The sequence below is a fragment of the Elephas maximus genome, chromosome 4 (assembly GCF_024166365.1).
Source record: "Elephas maximus indicus isolate mEleMax1 chromosome 4, mEleMax1 primary haplotype, whole genome shotgun sequence".
In the NCBI taxonomy this organism is placed as follows: Eukaryota; Metazoa; Chordata; class Mammalia; order Proboscidea; family Elephantidae; genus Elephas; species Elephas maximus.
This window is the reverse complement of record NC_064822.1, coordinates 124694683-124713750: the sequence shown is the minus strand read 5'-3', so window position 1 is coordinate 124713750 and position 19068 is coordinate 124694683. Positions and strand designations below refer to the sequence as shown.

The window sequence follows — 19068 nt, the reverse complement described above, 5'->3', positions numbered from 1 at the left end:
GCCATAAATAGGCCCAGAGTACCTAGACACGCCTGACATCTTCTGGAACATGAGGTCACCAACCTGGGAAGAGACAAAGGGGTGATCTCCTCAAACAGGAGCAGTAACTTATTGCTTAAGTGGTACAGCTGGAAGCTATTATCCAGGGAGTAACTGACACACGCTCGTCTGACATGTCTGAGCATCAGTTGTCATGTGCTATGTGGGCTTATGTAGGGCTTGGTAGTACAGGCCTGGGCCACTAGAGCATGTGAAGCAGGAACAGAAGCAGACAGTTGCTCTGAAGTTCTTAGGATAATATTACTGAAAAGATATCCATTATATTAACGATGGTGGGGGAATGTTGGACTTTTCTTTAGACTAGGGACACACAAACGGGACAAGATTTAACATCTGATTATTAGTTTCTGGGAATTTCAAAATTAGAGAGGTTTTCATTCAAATATAGAATATTTCCAGATTGCTGAGCTTCAGCCTACTGTTAATCTCATTTGAAAACAAGGCCGGGCATAATCTAAGATAGGAAACAGATTAAACTTCAGCCTAGAGTACAGCAAGGATTTGGAGTTAATTTATTTAATGCTTTGCTGTTCCCAATTTAAAGGCCTGTTAGTGGTAACAGCTAAACTGTGGTACTAAGAGAATATGTGGAAAAGTAATTGTTGGTATTGTGGGAGCAGCCTCAGAAAGTCGGGTGTAGGGCTGTTGTTTGTTTTGGTCACCATAATAACTGGGAAGCGCCACTGGAACTTAGTGGGCAGAGACCAGAGAGGGGGTATTTTTTGAAGTTTTTCCCCAAGAACGCAAATATTTGTAAATCAAGGGAAGACTGTACTTTGTTTAGGTAGAAACTTTGCTAAGAACTGTTCACTGCTTTGGCAAATTATGTCAGTGAAAACAACCTCACTTTTAATGTGTGATTCGCTAATACAATATACACGTAAGCTCCATTTATGACAACACAGACATTTGATTCTAAGTGAATGGTGGCAAATGAAAGCTAACCTCAAATTTGAGCAAAAAACAAAGCTCTAATTTTTGAAAGAAAATAAAACAGAAAGAGATTAGCTGGTGTTACTGGAAATATCACTGTGTTTGCATTCAAAGTAGCAAGCACCTGAACTGCTTTACAGTTCTTTGCAGGAGCTGTTCTTGAGCTTTTACATATTAAATACCTACTATTTGATTACATTTTCCTTTACATTATTGTTAAGATATTATGCTATTCTCCTAATTAATGCAGCTTGGTTATATTATCTAAGAATTTTATTTTGAGATACTAAAGGGAACATGACAGAATATTTATTATAGAGAGGTGGCATTGGTCTGACAGTTGAAATCACTAGCCTGTATGATCTGGCTGGTCCCTGCTTAACGCTCCAATTTCAGCTCCTACCACCTGTCCCTTCACTCACTGAACTTCAGTCTAGCTGCCATTTTGTTTCTCCCAAGGTGGTTCTTTTTTTTTTTTTAAGACACTGAATTTGGATTCTCTTTATCATGGCAGCAGTTCTGTTTATGCCCTATTGAATACAAAGACTAAGAGGCATCTGAAAGGTCACAGCCTTGAAAACCCTAAGGAGCAGTTCTGTTCTGCACACACGGGGTTGCCATGGCATACAATGTTGTTATTGCTAGGTGCCATCAAGTCGATTTCAACTCACAGCGACCCTGTGTAACAAAGCAGAACTGTTCCAAGGTCATTCTTGTCATTGTACTTGTTGTTCCTTCTGCTTGTAATACTCTTCCCTCAAACCTCTACATGGCTCACTTCTTTTTTCATTTAAGTGTCAGCTAATTTAGGTCTTAAGGGAGGCTTTCCCTGGCTATCTTCTCCTGTAAGTCACTCTTTATCATATTAACCTAATTTATTCTCTTTGCAACAAATAAATTATCTGAATTTATTTACTTGTTAACTCTCTACTTTCCCCACTAAAATGTGGGCTTTATAAGAGCAGGAATCACGTGTGCCTTGTTCACCACTGAAGTCCCAGTGCCTAGAACAGTGCCTGGTACATAGCAGGCACTCCATAAATATTTGTTGAATGAATGAAATCCATTTTCCATATATTCTTATCTAAAAGATCATCAAATATAACCACAAATTTTGGATTATATATTGTTAGGAAAACACTCTAAGACACTTCAATTCGTGCCAGACTTGGAACAATCTGAATGAAACTATAAATGCAGCCAGACTTTATCCTTTGTATTATAAGATTACAGCAGAATAAAAAAAAAAAAAAAAAGTCATAGAATCTAAGGCTTTTGAAACAAAACCCAGAGTCATGAGCAATTAACAAATAGCTACATATTATAAAATTTCTGATTACATGTTAAATGTATTTACTTTTAAGTATGATACTTTCTTAGGTGTTCCAAACATTTCCTAACTTTACACAAACACATTGAGGTAAACCTGGAAACTTTTCAACCATAGAGCTTTCTAGAATTTCAAGTTAGATTTTTTTTTAAGGCATTTCATGTTTTGCTTTTTTAATTTTTATTGTGCTTTAAGTGAGAGTTTACAAATCAAGTCAGTTCCTCATACAAAAATTAATATACACCTTGCTATACATTCCTAACTGCTCTCCCCCTCATGAGACAGCACACTCCTTCCCTCCACTCTCTTTCTGTTTCCATTCCGCCAGCTTTTGACCTCCTCTGCCTTCTTATCTCCCCTCCAGACAGGAGATGCCAACATAGTCTCAAGTGTCTACTTGATCCAAGAAGCTTATTCTTCACAAGCACCTTTTTCTATCCCATTGTTCAGTCCAATCCCTGTCTGAAGAGCTGGCTTTGGGAATGGGGCATTTCATGTTTTGTGTGTGTTTCTAACAATGGTCTTTTTGGTCTTTCAATAACCAAATCCCCCCTGAATAGAATCTTCTGTTCGAGAATTATAATGAATGTCACTCTATAGGAAATTGTATTATAACAAGCTTATAATACATTAACTGCTGTGACTCAAAAAGAACAGGAGCCTTTACTAGCTAGTATACTCCTTGAGTGTAGAGACAGTTTTCCTTTAATATAAATTCGTAACATTAATAAAATTAAGGGATTTAGGAGTGCTACAAAATTTTTAAGAGCTTTTAACAGGAAAAAATAGAGCCCTTAGAAATTCGTATCTAATTCCCTTGTTACACATGATGTTCATTAAAGTAAAAAATTTAATTTTTACTGTAAAAATTATGTAAAGCATTTTATGGCTAATGAATTGGTTGACCAATTACCCGGACATATTTGCAATATATCCAGCTTCTTTAAATAAAATTATTAAAGATGAACGACTTACCAAATATTCTTCTGTCCCGTACAGAGAAACAAACTGCTCATCATCTTCTAATTCTCTAGCTGCACCAAAGTCTGTGAGTTTATACACAGACTGTCCATCTTCCCCTATAACACGCATGATATTTCCTGGCTTGATATCACGGTGGACTATGCCGTTCTCTCGGAGATGATTCATTCCACCCACTTCAACAATATACAAAAAAAAAATTATAATGTAGGTATCTATAAGTATGTGTGTATGTGCACCTGTCTCAAATGCACTCATATAATTCACTCAGTCTCAAGTCCGTTAATAAAGCTTTTCCCTAAGCTGGGCCAAAATCATTTTAATCAAAGAAGTCATAGATGATACATACATTTTATGTATCAGGTTTCAATTATAAGATGTTTTGGTGTAATAAGAATCAATGCAGTCTAAAGACAAGTGCAGTCTCTCTTAAATACTGCCAGGAAAATGAAACAAAATGGTCTTAAGTGTACGACTCTTCCTGAATTACTTTTGGTTATATGTATGTGTGCAATCTGCCTAAGGTTGAGAATAATAAAGATTCCCTAGAAAGGTATCAATCTTCTACCACAGTTTTACATTTATTTATCTTGGGAAAAAATTCCACAAAAAGTAAATTGGGCTTAATACATAAAATAGCAAAAAAGTAATGCCAAATTACAAGCCCAGGAGACAGAAAGGGCCACATAAACCAGAGACTACATCAGCCTGAGACCAGAAGAGCTAGATGGTGCCCGGCTACAACTGATGACTGCCCTGACAGGGAACACAACAGAGAACCCCTGAGGGAGCAGGAGAGCAGTGGGATGCAGACCCCAAATGCTCATAAAAAGACCAGACTTAATGGTCTGACTGAGACTGGAAGGACCCCGGTGGTCATGGCTCCCAGACTTTCTGTTGGCCCAGGACAGGAACCATTCCCGAAGTCAACTCTTCAGACAGGGATTAGACTGGACAATGGGCTGGAGAGGGATGCTGGTGAGGAGTGAGCTTCTTAGATCAGGTGAACGCCTGAGATTATATTGGCATCTCCTCCCTGGAGGGGAGATGAGAGGGTAGAGGGGGTTAGAAGCTGGCAAAATGGACACGAAAAGAGAGAGCAGACAGAGGGAGCGGGCTGTCTCATTAGGGGGAGAGCAATTGGGAGTATGTAGCAAGGTGTATATGTTTTTGTGTGAGAGACTGACTTGATTTGTAAACTTTCACTTAAAGCACAATTAGAAAAAAAAATACCAAAAAAACAAGAAAAAAGTAATAGGAAGAGGCAAAAGTTGTCAGACTTATTTCCATACAAATACACTTCTCACGGTGCAGTTTCAAATATACATAGCACCATTCCAAAAAGGCATTTTTTTTTTTAAAGGTCAAAGGTGCCTACAATGCTGAAATTAAGCTGTTAGAGATAACTAGCAGGCAATATCACCAAGTGATAGCTTGACTCATTTGACAGCTGACAGACCAAAGTCCAAATTCAACATATGAGAGTAAGTTTAGGGGTATCAACGTATAATTATTAAAACTCAGGGCTGTCTACATACTTACAAAGACATCAATTATCTATAACTTCTATTTGATTAAACAGACTACAGCATACTTCCATAACTATCAATTCTGTTTTCTCCCATTATAAAACGGTCCTGACCCAAATAGTCTCCACCCTGCTACTGGTGTCAAGTTGAAGAGTTCCCAGTAAACTTACATTTCTTTATTATCCGGCTTTCCCCCTTCCTCATATATTTATTTCTTTCCAAAAAGATACTCCCCTTGGTTGTCATATTATTTTTTAAATAACAGCTGTCTTGAAATATAATTCACATATCATAAAATTTACCTTTTACAGTAAACAATTCAGTGGTTGTTAGGACATTCAGAGTTGTGCAACTATCACAATTATTTAATTTCAGAACCTTTTAATAATTCCAAAAAAAAAAACCCCATACCTATTAGTACTATTCAAATCTACCGCCCATTTTTTAATGGGTGTCATTTTATTGTTCAGCTGTAAGAGTGCTTTATATATTCTAGATGCAAGTTCCTTATCAGATATATAATTTACAAATACTTCCTACCACTCTGTGGGCAGACTTATTTTCTTGTTGGTATCTTTTGAAACCCAGAAGTTTTTAATGTTGACAAAGTGCAATTTATGTATTTTGGGGGGGGCACTTGTGCTTTTAATGCCATATCCAAGAAAGCACTGTCTAAGTATCTTTGGTTTTGAATGAATGTAAGATTTTTTTTTATTCTTATGTCATTAAATTTATATGTATATAAAACCACACAAATAAACATACCCACATCTCGCAAAACAATTAAAAATTCAGACTCTGGCAATCCATAGGCATTAGATGGCTCTTCTAAAACACCATATAAACTCCCACATGGACAAAATTCCATAATAAGTACTTTATGTCTTGTGGTTGTCTGAAAAAAATAAGACATAAATTTTATTATATACTAGTACTTATTCAATATTGTCTAATTGTAGAGTTTGCAACAATGATAGAGGCACTTTGAATTGCTCACCTTGAATTCAGTAAACATCTGCTGACTGTACACATTTAAGAATTAACATCTTCCCATGTATTATTAAGAAAGTTAATTTTTTTTAAAATAATTTTTATTGTGCTTTAAGCGAAAGTTTACAAATCAAGTCAGTCTCTCACACAAAAATCCGCACTCCCAATTACTCTCCCCCTAATGAGACAGCCCGCTCTCTCTCTCCACTCTTCTCTTTTCATGTCCTTTTTGCCAGCTTCTAACCCCCTCCACCCTCTCATCTCCCCTCCAGGCAGGAGATGCCAACATAGTCTCAAGTGTCCACCTGATCCAAGAAGCTCACTCCTCACCAGCATCCCTCTCCAATACATTGTCTAGTCCAATCCATGTCTGAAGAGTTGGCTTCGGGAATGGTTCCTATCCTGGAGCAACAGAAGGTATGGGGGCCATGACTACTGGGGTCCTTCCAGTCTTGGTCAGACCATTAAGTCTGGTCTTATGAGAATTTGGGGTCTGCATCCCACTGCTCTCCTGCTCCCTCAGGGGTTCTCTGTTGTGTTCCCTGTCAGGGCAGTCATCGGTTGTAGCTGGGCACCATCTAGTTCTTCTGGTCTCAGGATGATGTAGTTGCTGGTTCATGTGGCCCTTTCTGTCTCTTGGGCTCGTAATCACCTGTGTCCTTGGTGTTCTTCATTCTCCTTTGATCCAGGTGGGTTGAGACCAATTGATGCATCTTAGATGGCTGCTTGCTAGCGTTTAAGACCCCAGATGCCAGTCCTCAAAGTGGGATGCAGAATGTTTTGTTAATAGATTTTAGTATGCCAATTGACTTAGATGTCCCCTGAAACCATGGTCCCCAGACCCCTGCCCCTGCTACGCTGGCCTTCGAACCATTCAGTTTATTTAGGAAACTTCTTTGTTTTTGGTTTAGTCCAATTGTGCTGACCTCCCCTGTATTGTGTGCTGTCTTCCCTTCACCTAAAGTAGTTCTTATCTACTATCTAATTAGTGTAGATTTGTTTTTGAAGACAATCAAACAACAGTAAAAACTGGCTAAAGTTGAGCTGGAAAATCATTGCTTATGATAATGTTATAAAGGTTCCATCAAAAATTATCTTTATTTTTCTTATACATAACAATACATTTGGGACAATCAGCTCTTCTAATAAATATCTTAAACTCTCGAAATTCTTCTCGTGATAAGTATTTCCACTTCAAGGAATGAAGTCCTATCCTTAAAAACAAATGATATCAGAATAACTGAGTGGTCTCTCTTACAGCAAAGTTCCAGCCTGCTCATTTGCATATGAGCTGCTGATTTTTTTTACAACTTGATTTTAATGTACCATTGATTATAAGATGCATCATAAATTTAGTTACAGCTTTATAGGGAAAAGGAAATACTATAAAATTAAACATAAACATTATTACAAAATACAGGCCAATTTCAGAAACTTGAAAATGTAAATTTGAGTCATATAATCTTTTTTTTTTTAATCCAGTTTCATCCCTCAACTTTTTCCTCCTTTTCCTTATTTTTTCTACATATCCTCAGAACAATTTTATAAAATATTTTAAATCTCTCTACTATTCAGTAGCTATAAAAATATACATTTTTAAAAAAGTTCTTAAACTATGAAATAATATATGTTCATAGCCGAAAATTTGGAAAATACCAATTTCATCAACCACTGATAATTACATTAATACTCTGATATATTTCCTTTCAGTCTTTTTTTTCCTATGTATCAAATCATACCATGTATGTGAAACACCATTTGTATATTATACTGAGGTTATACTGCATGTGTATTTTTAATTCTCACTTTCTCACATAACATCATACCAAAGCACGTTCCCAGGTCACTAAAATTTTGGAAAATATCGCTTTTCATTATTGCTTAACTATCCATCATACATAATAACTTGTTCAACTTATTTAACCATTTTTTTAAAAACCAGGCTACAATGAACATCTGTTTGCATAAAACTATCATTTGCATTTCTGATTACTTCCTAAGATGTTAATCACTAAAATAAAATCCCTAGGATAAGGGTATAAACTGCCAAATTGTTTTTCAAGAGGTGCAATTACATTGATTTCCTGTGTCTTTTGTTAGTTGCCGTCAAGTTGATTCTGACTCATGGAGACCCCATTTGTGCAGAGTGGAACTGCTCCACAGGGTTTTCACGGCTATGTGACCTTTCAGAATCAGATCACCAGGCCTATCTTTTGAGGCTCCTGTTGGTAGTTTCGAACCACCAGCTTTTCAGCTAGTAGAGGGGTGCTTAACTATTTGCGTCATCCAGGGACCCCAACTATGTCTAAAAGGATTAAAATCCATTTTTATTTTTAATATTTCTAGGTGATTTTTTCAATAATGTTATTTTTATTTTTGTTATATTCTCCTAAAATAAATTATATTCTTCAAAACTGGACTTCATATCAATCTCTGGATTTTTTTTCTTTTACAAAGGATTCCCCTTGCTCCTTTCATTTATGACAATTAACTTATTTTTTTCTAGTAATAATATGGGTAACCATATTCTTTTTCTAAGTGTTTTACATTTTTAACAGAACTCTCTCCTTTAGTGCAAGTAACCATATTCTTTACCCTTTCATCTCTTACAGTACTTTTTCTGATTCTATTCTTACAGTACTTTTTTTTCATTCTATATGTATTCAAGAGTCCTTGGGGGATACAAACTAGGTTGTATGAGTACTAATTTTCACTTTTTTTTTTAAACTCATTTTTTATATTAGGGTATGTCCCCTGAATCAATAACTACAATAAATATGATCACAAGAGTAATTAAAGCTTGACTACTTACCTCTTCTTCAATAGCAAATAATTTAACAATATTTTTGTGATTGAGTTTTTTTAACACTTCAAATTCTCTCATTTGAACATCCACTGGTCGAAGAAAACTTACATTATTAAATACTTTGATAGCAAATAAATCACCAGTTTTCTAAAAAAAAAAGAGAAAGAGTATATGTATTTATTCATAATATTGTAAAGAAGGTAAAAGAGTACCATTAGAATTAGCTATAGCAATTCATCCATCTTACAGAACACCCTGCATTACTTTTCAGTACAGATAATTTGTACAAGGGCTTCTGACTTTTTTGAAGCTAAAATAAATCAACTGCTCAGTATTTCTTTAAAACCATATGCTTTAGAATGCAGAAAAGGCTACTTCTTCATATTATAAACAAAGCTTGCATTATGGTCCATTAGTGGTAAACATAGCCACTTATATATCAGAAGATAAGAACTCTAGTACTGCCAAACCTGAAATCACATTTTGGATAAGAAATGGAAAGTGAAACTCATAAGGGTCGTTCCAACGCCTAACAATACTCAAAACTTACTCAAAACAGGAACACAGAGGTTGAAAACTTTATTCCATGTAGGAACTTTAAAACATTTTTTTCTTAATGAATCTCAAGGAAACCCATTTAGGGTTTTCTTTACCTCTAGCTGTGACAACGCATGTGCGGCTATGTGTCTGAGTATGAGTTGGAGAGTAAGGTTAAAGCAGACTTCCTGGTTGGACTATACCACTGCTTCCCTGGGTTAACTTTCTGCAACTTTACCTAGATGACTAGGGAAGACTTCCTTCACAGACCATCCCTAGTGGATAAAGACATTTCCTTTTCTCTACTGATGTACTCACAGCACCCCCACTCTTACACCCATGGTTTACTGAAGTGGAGCACGCACAGAATGACCATGCACAGCTGTAGTTAAAAGGGAACCTTATAGACTGAAAATATATGCTTAAATTTCAGGCAAACATTACATTTTCATGTTCGTCATATTAACTTTAAGACTCTTCCAGATCCTCCCACTTTCTTCCAAACACTCCACTCAGCAACCCTCTCCCTGGTCTAGATTCTCTTAGTTTAGCCTTACTTCTTCCATCAATCCAACCTGAACTTCCCTGGAGCTGGTGAAAAGGTCCTTTTCTCTTTGAGCCTGGGCTTCAAGCACCACCCACCTACACAGATTTCATGGCTTTCCGTCAGGACCTCTGTGAGGTTCCTGCTTTGATGCCCTCTCTATAGCTTTCCATACAGATTCACCAGTTACAGCCATCATCCTCTCCTCACCCCAGAATGGCATTATCTTTTTCTTAAGACTATTTCACTGCCTCACAATCTTACCCTTCAAGATTAGTATTTAGAGGCCAGTATCTGTGTGACTGGTCCCTGGGTGGTAAAATGGTTAAGTGTTCTACTACTAGCTGAAAGGTCGGTGGTTTGAACCCACACAGAGGCACCTTGGAAGACAGACCTGGCTATCTATTTCCAAAGGGTCACAGCCCTGAGAACCTCATGGAGAGGTTCTGCCCTATCACATAGGGTCATCATGAGTTGGAATCGACTCAAAGACAACTAACAACAACAATTTGTGCAATTACCTCATCACAAATACATATGAAAGAAAGGCTACTAAATGTTTTCAGACAATATGAAAATAGAACAATGATGTAATTATAGTTCAATTACACTATTATCGTACTCATTCAGTCCAGGTAGTGAGCCCTGGTGGTGCAGTGGTTAAGTGCTCAGCTACTAACCAAAATGTTGGCAGTTTGAGCCCACCAGCCACTGTGTGAGAGAAATATGTGACAGTCTACTTCTGTAATTGGGTTGGTGGGTTACTTCTGTAATGATTACCAAAAACCAAACCAGACCTACTGCTGTTGAGTTGCTTCCGACTCATAAAGACCCTACAGGACGGAGTAGAACTGCCCCGCAGAGTTTCCAAGGAGCACCTGGTCGATTTGAACTGCCGACCTTTTGGTTAAGCTCCATAGCTCTTAACCACTATGCCACCAGGGTTTCCCTGTAATGATTACAACCTTGGAAACCTTATGGGGTAGTTCTGAAATGACTTGACAGCAATGGGTTTTACTGACACTGCCAAATCCATACTGTTATGAATTGAATTGTGTCCCCCCAAAATATGTGTTAGAATCCTAATTCTTCTACCTGTGGATGTAATCCCATTTGGGAATAGGGTTTTCATTGTTATGTTAATAGACCATATCAGTACAGACTGTCTTAAACTCATTTTTGAGATCTGAAAAGAGCAGGTTAAAAAAACCAGTTGCCGTCAAGTCGGCTCTGACTCATATCGACCCTGTAGGACAGAGCAGAACTACTCCATAGGGTTTCCAAGGAGTGGCAGGTGGATTCAAACTGCCGACCTTTTGGTTAGTAGCTGTAGCTCTTAACCACTGCAAAACCAGGGCTCCAAAAACAAGAGCAGATTAGGCAAGGCAAAGTAAGAAGGGAAAAATCAAAGAAACATGGACACCATGTGGAGATTTGCAAGGAATGCAGAGAAGAACACTAGTGAAGCTGAGACAAGGGTTTTGCCCTACAGTGGACAGGATGAGCCTCCCCCTAGACTCAGTGCCCTGAATTCAGACTTTGAGCCCACCAACTGTGAGAAAATAAATGTGATGTTCAAAACCACCCACTTGTGGTATTTCTGATACAGAAGCACTAAAAAACCAAGACATATATATATGTCAACCCATAGAGAGATTTTTATTGAGGATTTTATCGTTGTTAGGTGCCACTGCATCAGTTGTGACTCACAGCAACCCTACGTACAACAGAAGGAAACGTGGCCCAGTCCTGCACCATCCTCACAATCTTTGCCATGCTTGTGCCCACTGTTGCAGCTATTGTGTCAATCCATCTTCTTGAGGGGTCTTCCTCTTTTTTGCTGACCCTCTACTTTACCAAACATGACGTCTTTTCCGGGGACTAGTCCCTCCTGATAACATGCCTAAAGTACATGAGACAAAGTTTTGCCATCCTTGCTTCTAAGCAGCATTCTGGCTGTACTTCCAAGACAGATTTGTTTGTTCTTCCGGTAGTCCATGGTATATTTAATATTATTGAGGATACTTATTTCAAACTCAGTCTAAAATTAGGAGAATCCTCACAAAGGGACAAGCAGAGAAATAACACAATATTGTAATGTACTACTTGAAATCTAGGTCAGTTTTTCTCAAACTTCTGTAGTCTACATCATACCTGTGAGATTGCTGAGAAATATGTGGGAATATAAATAAATAATAAGTAAAATTTTCCTTTTATTCACCTGCCCAGTCATTTATCGTTCACAGTCCCCAAGTCAAAGTGTATACCAACAATATTTAGAGGTCTATGTGTTAGAATCAACTTGAAGGCACCCAATAACACGTGCTCATGTATAAATACATGCGCAGATCAACACACGCTTCCAACAACTTTCCTTCCTTTAACTTCACCATAGTTATCACACATATATACAACCACCCACACATACTAGTAGCTAAAGGCAAATTAATGAGAGACATTCAGTAGGTGGTATGCTCAAATAACAAACAGTAAACTTAGGAACCTGGTCATTCTAAGCAACAGCATAAAGAGGTTTAACTAATATGGTTTTAAAAAATGCTTAAGGAGTTATTAAGGGGAAGCAGGATATTTGGGGTGTAATCTTAAACCCCTGAAATTGATGTCACTGAGAACAAACGTGGTTTCTCAAAACACACACTGTTAGGGAGCAAATACTAAGCTGGTCTCAGCAATTTTGTAAGTCAATTCTTATTGTCTCTCAAATCCTTACAGATTTTCAAGCTGTATTTTTTTTTTTTTTTTTACTGGATAAAGTACATCTCTGTTTCCTTTGAAAAAGAACTTCAGGTTGTTTTAGGGTAGTCTAACTTGTCCTCATTAGTGTATTCCTACTTTCAACAAGTACTTGCAGTGTCTACTACTTGTCAGGCACTGTACTTACAAGGAGGACACTGAGTATCTAAGAAAGAAAATACCAGAAAATGTGAAATACCTACCAGTGCCAGGCACTGAAATCTTTAGCCTGATTGACTACCTGTCATCCTATCCGTTTCTAAATAGCGACACTTTTAATGCTATCTTGCTACTAAACCTGAAACTTTTTGTAGGCAGGACTGCACAATAGTTGTAGTTATATTCACTAGGCCCACCACAGTGTCTGACATATACTCACTGCCACTGAGTCGATTCCAACTTATAGTGATCCTATAGGACAGAGTAGAACTGCCTCCATAGGCTTTCCAGGAAACAGCTGGTGGATTCAAACTGCTGACCTTTTAGTTAGCAGCCCTAGCTCCTACCACTGTGCCACCAGGGCTCTGTCTGACATATACCAGTGCTTATTAAAATCTGCTAAATTAATTTGGTACAGGAAGACAGATTATGAGATGTGTCCTCATTGTTAAATCCTGTACCACTACCTGTTTTTCTCTTCTTTTTGGCAGAGTGCACAAAACAAAAACAGTATCAAGGGCTGGAATATCCAAAGCTTATCACAATTAACTCGATCTAGGACCCTCAGACTGTGGACAATTCTAGACTGAGACTGCAAAAAGCTAAAAGCTGTCTCTGTGGCACTTCTGATTAATTCTCTCTGAGCCAGGGAGGCTGTTTACAGTCATATTCTCTCCCCAGAGAAAAGAGCCCCTCCCATGAGTGCTTATGTTATTATCGCCGACAAAACTGACTGGCAATCTCAAAGCCACAGGAAAATACGGAAAAGGAACTCCACCCTACTAAAATATCTACGGCCTCTGTTCCTGAAAATAAGAATTTAAAAGGAGCCCTGGTGGTGCAGTGATTAAGATAAGGCTGCTAACCAAAGGTCAGCAGTTTGAATCCACCAGCTGCTCCTTGGAAACTCTACGGGGCAGTTTACTCAGTCCTACATGGTCACCTGGAAACCCTGCTGGCGTAGTGGTTAAGTGCTATGGCTGCTAATCAAACAGTCGACAGTTAGAATCTGCCAGGCGCTCCTTGGAAACTCTATGGGGCAGCTCTACTCTGTCCTTACAGGGTTGCTACGAGTTGGAAATTGACTCAACAGCACTGGGTTTTATAGGGTCACTATGAGTCAGACCTGACTTGACTGGCAACAGGTTTTTAAGTGTCACTTAGATCAAAATAAATTAATAGTGCTGAAAAGTTAGTGAATGATTATTTGCACTATAAAAAGATTTTTTATTCCATTATTTTTTCAGTTTCCTTCCCAGAACAGAAACTTTAATTATCTTTCATTTACTTTATTTTAATTACCTTTAATTTTATCCTCCAATATCCAATCTGGCACAGAGCCCATCTGGATCTTCACGTGCCCTAGGATTAACCCTTTTATTTTATTCCCACTTCCACTATCAGATTCTCATTACCTCATACCCAGATATAGCTTTTTACTTGGTCTCCTTGTTGATAGTCTCATTTTATCCCAATCTACCTTGCAGGATGCTGTTTTAGCAGGTTGTGCACCCTTTAGAGCATATCAGAATGATTAGTGAGTTTGCCTTCAAAGTACACACCATGCCCCTACCTTTCTCCACCCCAAAGCACTGCCACACTGAACTTCTGTTAGTGAGATCTGGGTTGAGGAAGAAGTCAACTAAACTAACCCTCCCTAGTTCCCTTCAACCAACCTCTTGTTTTCCTTCACTCCCCAACACAACCTCTGCTGCCATCAGGTAGATATTTTTGCTGCCTCTGACACAGCTACACTTAAGGAACCACAAAATCAGGTGTTCTCTTTTTGATTTTATAGGAAAAAATTTTCATTTAATTCTTATTTGACAAAATAATCAAAGTTACCAAGTCCCACGTTTTAAGTGCAAAAGCGCTATGAGAGTAAGTCAGAAAGTATTGCTACAAAATCACAGAAACCTTTATTAAACAAAAATATGAAATTGTGAAGCTACTGTTTCTTGACATATCCCCCATCTAGGTCTACATACTTCTGAAGGCAGTGTTTCCCTCTCTCTAAACCTTCCCCAAAGAATTCTGTGTTCTTTGATTTACACCACGCCAAAATGGCAGTATCGGCATCCTTGAGGGATTAAAATCGTGTTCCTTTTAAATGTTCTTTTGAGTTCTGAGAAAAAACAGAAGCCTAATGGGGTAAGGTCAGGGCTGTAGGGTGGATGAGGTAAGGTTTCCTAATGAAATTCTCATAGACGGCCTTTGCTACCCTCGAAGAACGAGCAGGTGCGTTGTCGCTGTCTTAGTTATCTCTCTAGTGCTGCTGTAATAGAAACATCACATGGGGATGGCTTTAACAAAGATAAATTCATTTTCTCACAGTCTAGTAGGCTAGAAATCCAAATTCAGAGCATCAGCTCCAGGGGAGGCTTTCTCCCTGTCAGCTCTGGAGGAAGGACCGTCTAATCAATCTCCTCCTGGTTTAAGAGCTTCTCCACACAGGAATCCTGAGTCCAAATGATGCTTCTATTGCCAGTGCTTCTTTCTTGGTGGTATGAGGTTGCCCTCTCTGCTCACTTCCTTTTCCTTTTTATCTCTTCAGAGATAAAAGGTGGCACAGGCCACACCCCAGGGAAACTTCCTTTACGCTGGATCACGTACGTGACCTGGGTAAGGGTGTTATGATCCCATCCTAATTCTCTTCAACATAAAATTATAATCTCAAAATGGAGGACAACCACACAATACTGGGAATTATCGCCTAACCAAGCTGGCACATGTTTTTGGAGGACATGATTCAATCCATGATAGTCATGATGGAAAAAAATTCCTTGGCGTAACTTTCCTGGCCTTTTCTAACCAACGCAATTTTCAATTTTCTGAAAACTTCTTCATGATAAGCCTCTGTGGTTGTTCTGTGTCCGTTGATAAAATCTATCAAGATTACCCCTTGGGAATCCCCAAAAATAGCTGCCATAACCTTCTGAGCGGTCTTTCCACTCTTGGCTCAACTTTAAAGTCTTCCTGACCTTCCTTAAAATGCTTGATCCACCTAAACACTTGTTTTACGTGAGGCAGCATTTTCATAAACTTGTTGCAAAGCTTCAATGATCTGGGAGATGTCCACTTAAGTTTTGTTAAAAATTGATATCAGTCCTGACCTCAAAATCATTTTTTTTCATGGCATAAAAACTATCCTTCTTTTTGAAGGCACCCTAGCCAGACTAAGACAAGTGTATTAACCAAGTGAACTTGTCTGCAGCCATCCACTGATTGCAGAGACATGTTTAAACATGTTTTGTTCAGAATAAATCCATGCATGTGTGAACTGGAACCCTAGCAGCAATGCTTTATGACTTATCCTCATACATACACAGTGATAAAAAGCCTCAAAGTTTTTCTTTGTACTAACCTTATGTCTTCCACGAAAGACATTTGCAGTAGCTCCCTGGCCTAAAATATCAGATAAAAGCCACAGATGATTAGAAGTGCTCTGCATCTCTGCTTGGTTAGGTGATCCTCTTGTTATACTAATAGAAAAGAAAAGATTTACACATATGTTTTAAAGAAATAATACATTCAAGAATCAAATGTTAGCTGTTATTAATCACAATAAGATCACACATTATTTACTGCTCAACTGAAATGTACAAATAGTCCAATGTAAAACCTAAGTTACTAGAAATGATAAAGGCTAAGATGCTGTGTGGGCTCTGAAAAAAACATTAACTGATGGCATTGTTTATATTCAATTTAATTTGCTCACCACAAGACTGAAAGAAACATCCATTTTTCTTCCACTTTTGTCTTTGCCAATGAGAGTGTTTTGAAAGATTAATAAGTTCTATTTTAAGATAAGCAAAACTAATAATGTAAAATGTAACAGAAACATTAAAAACTTATTTTGTTTCCTTCCTTCTAGGACAGGGCAACACTACTGAAATCAATTGTTGCCGCTGCATTAACATTCCCATAACCTAAAATTTCATTTGCACAGAGTCTGATAATCATGATGGAAGGGCACAAAACATATTATTCCTGAAAGGTTACTAACTCTTCAGAAAGTAATTTATGAATTGTTTTTCCCACCTCGAAGTATATAAATAAGGAGCCCTATGGTCACTAAGAGTTAGAATCGACTCGAGAGCAATGGTTTTTTTTGGGGGGCGGTGGAGCACAGTGGTTAAAGTGATTTACTGCTAACTGAAAGGTTGGGGTTTGAAACCACCAGCCGCTCTGCGGGAGAAAAATGTGGCAGTCTGCTTCCGCAGAGATTTACAGCCTTGGAAACCCTATGGGGTCGCTATGAGTCAGAACTGACTCAACAGCAGCGGGGTTTTTTTTTTTTTTAATAATTTTTATTGTGCTTTAAGTGAAAGTTTACAAATCAAGTCAGTCTCTCACATAAAAACTTATATACACCTTACTACATACTCCCAATTACCCTCCCCCCAATAAGACAGCCCGCTCCCTCCTTCCACTCTCTTTTCATGTCCATTTTGCCAGCTTCTAAGCCCCTCTGCCCTCCCATCTCCCCTCCAGGCAGGATATGCCAACACAGTCTCAAGTGTCCACCTGATTCAAGTAGGCAGTGGGTTTTTTAAAGTATATAAATATATGCTTAGCAAGTGTGTATTACCAAGTTTTAAAAAACAAGCATCAATCTCAACTTTGCCCTTTAATATTGAAAAGATTATATCTGAGCTCCATGTTGGAACAGAAGGTATAAGGTATGCCAACATAACATAAACACCAGTCCTAGCACTGCCTTAAACCTGCTGTAATGTCAAATTGAAACAGATCTTACCATCCCTTCACAGTAAATTAGGACCAAGGCAGTATGCGGGACTAGGTATACAGCAGTAAATTAATTAACGACTCCCAATATTCCAGGAAACCCTGGTGGCGTAGTGGGTAAGTGCTACAGCTGCTAACCAAGAGGTCGGCAGTTCGAATCCACCAGGCGCTCCCTGGAAACTCTATGGGGCAGTTCTACTCTGTCCTATAGGGTCGCTATGAGTTGGAATCGACTCGACGGTAGTGGGTTTGGTCCCAATATTCCCAGTAACATTAGGAACACATAGAATAGCCAGGGGTCTAAGTTTCACCAGTCTTTGGGGGCGGGGCGGGGCGGGGGGGAGACTTCATTGCCATGGAGTCCATTCCGACTCATCTTTCTCCCGCTGAACTGCTGGTGGGTTCCAATAGCCTACCTTTTGGTTGTCAGCCAAGCACTTAACCACTGCACAACCAACCAAATTAAATCCACTGCCAACTAGGGTGCCAACTCATAGCAACTTCCAAGGCTATAAATTGTTAGGGAAGCAGACTGGCCACAGCTTTCTCCCGAGAAGGGGCTGGTGAGTTCGAATGAGTTGAACCACCAACCTTTCCGTTAGCAGCCCAGCCCTGTAACTACTACACTACTGGGGCTACTACTGCAACACACACGCACAAACCCGTTGCCATCCGGTCGATACCGACTCATAGTGACTCTATAGAAGACAGCAGAACTCCCCCACAAGGTTTCCAAGGAGCACTGGGTAGATTCGAATTGCCAACGTTTTGGTTAGCAGCCCAGCTCTTAACCACTGCGCCACAAGGGGCTCCACCAAGGCTCCTTAAATCGTTGGTATACTAAGATATATTTTTATAATTTTACCAGCCATGTAATTCAGATAAGGAATTTTATATATAGCTATTTATTGGACATAAAAAACAAACAAAAAAAACGTAGTCTTCGAGTTGATTCTCACAGTGACCCTACAGGACAGAGTAGAACTGCCCCATAGGGTTTCCAAGGATTCAAACTGTCCACCTTTTAGTTAGTAGCTGAGCTCTTAACCACTGTGTTACCAGGGCTCTCATAGTTTATTGAAAGTAAGCAATAAAAATAAAATTCCCTTTTCACAATAAGGAATGCACATTTGTCGGCTACTACGTTCCATTCCAGATGTGTAATGATAAATCACTCAAAGATCTGATGAAAAATCCTCCCTAATGAATGGAACTTTGCTCTTTTGAAGGAACTGTAAACGGCAAATACTACTGGTAGGTACCTACATGCATTTAATGGATAATATAAAACAAATGTATCAGCTGAGATATCTGCTCTCTATATGCTGATATAAAACTATGCTTTCACAGTGATTAGGGGAAATATCTTCTGAAACTATCTTCTAAAAACCCCACAATAACCACATGCTAAAACATGACTCAGCACATCTACAAAGTGTTTGCTATATAAATCTTCCCTAATTAATTTTGACAGAGTTGTTTTTTTTATAGGCAGGTACTCAACAAGTATGTTACTGGTGACGCTATCTTAACTCTACTTCCTACTATAGCCCAAAACGAAAGTTACCCTTTGTCCAGAAATAAAAATAGGTTTTGTGACAAGGCATACAAAGTTCGAAGATCTCCAAACTCCACCATTGTAAGAATCATTTGTTAAGCGGTTATACATTCGAGGTTCCAAAGTAGAAAAGGTCAG

At 38.5% G+C, this 19068-nt stretch overlaps 1 protein-coding gene across 2 annotated transcripts in view; it reads right to left on the bottom strand.

Moving 5' to 3' along the window:
* Positions 1-19068, bottom strand: part of TBK1 (TANK binding kinase 1) — a 53019-nt gene that overhangs the window by 33135 nt on the left and 816 nt on the right. Inside the window, exons 2-5 of one of the 2 annotated variants that reach the window (XM_049883780.1) lie at positions 15988-16105; positions 8636-8776; positions 5599-5728; positions 3299-3480 (exon numbers count right to left, since the gene is read on the bottom strand). In XM_049883780.1, the coding sequence (XP_049739737.1) occupies positions 3299-3480; positions 5599-5728; positions 8636-8776; positions 15988-16074 (540 nt within the window). In that variant the 5' untranslated portion in view covers positions 16075-16105. Of the gene's footprint in view, positions 1-3298; positions 3481-5598; positions 5729-8635; positions 8777-15987; positions 16106-19068 lie in introns of those variants that run through there. The other variant, XM_049883781.1, reaches the window with a different exon arrangement.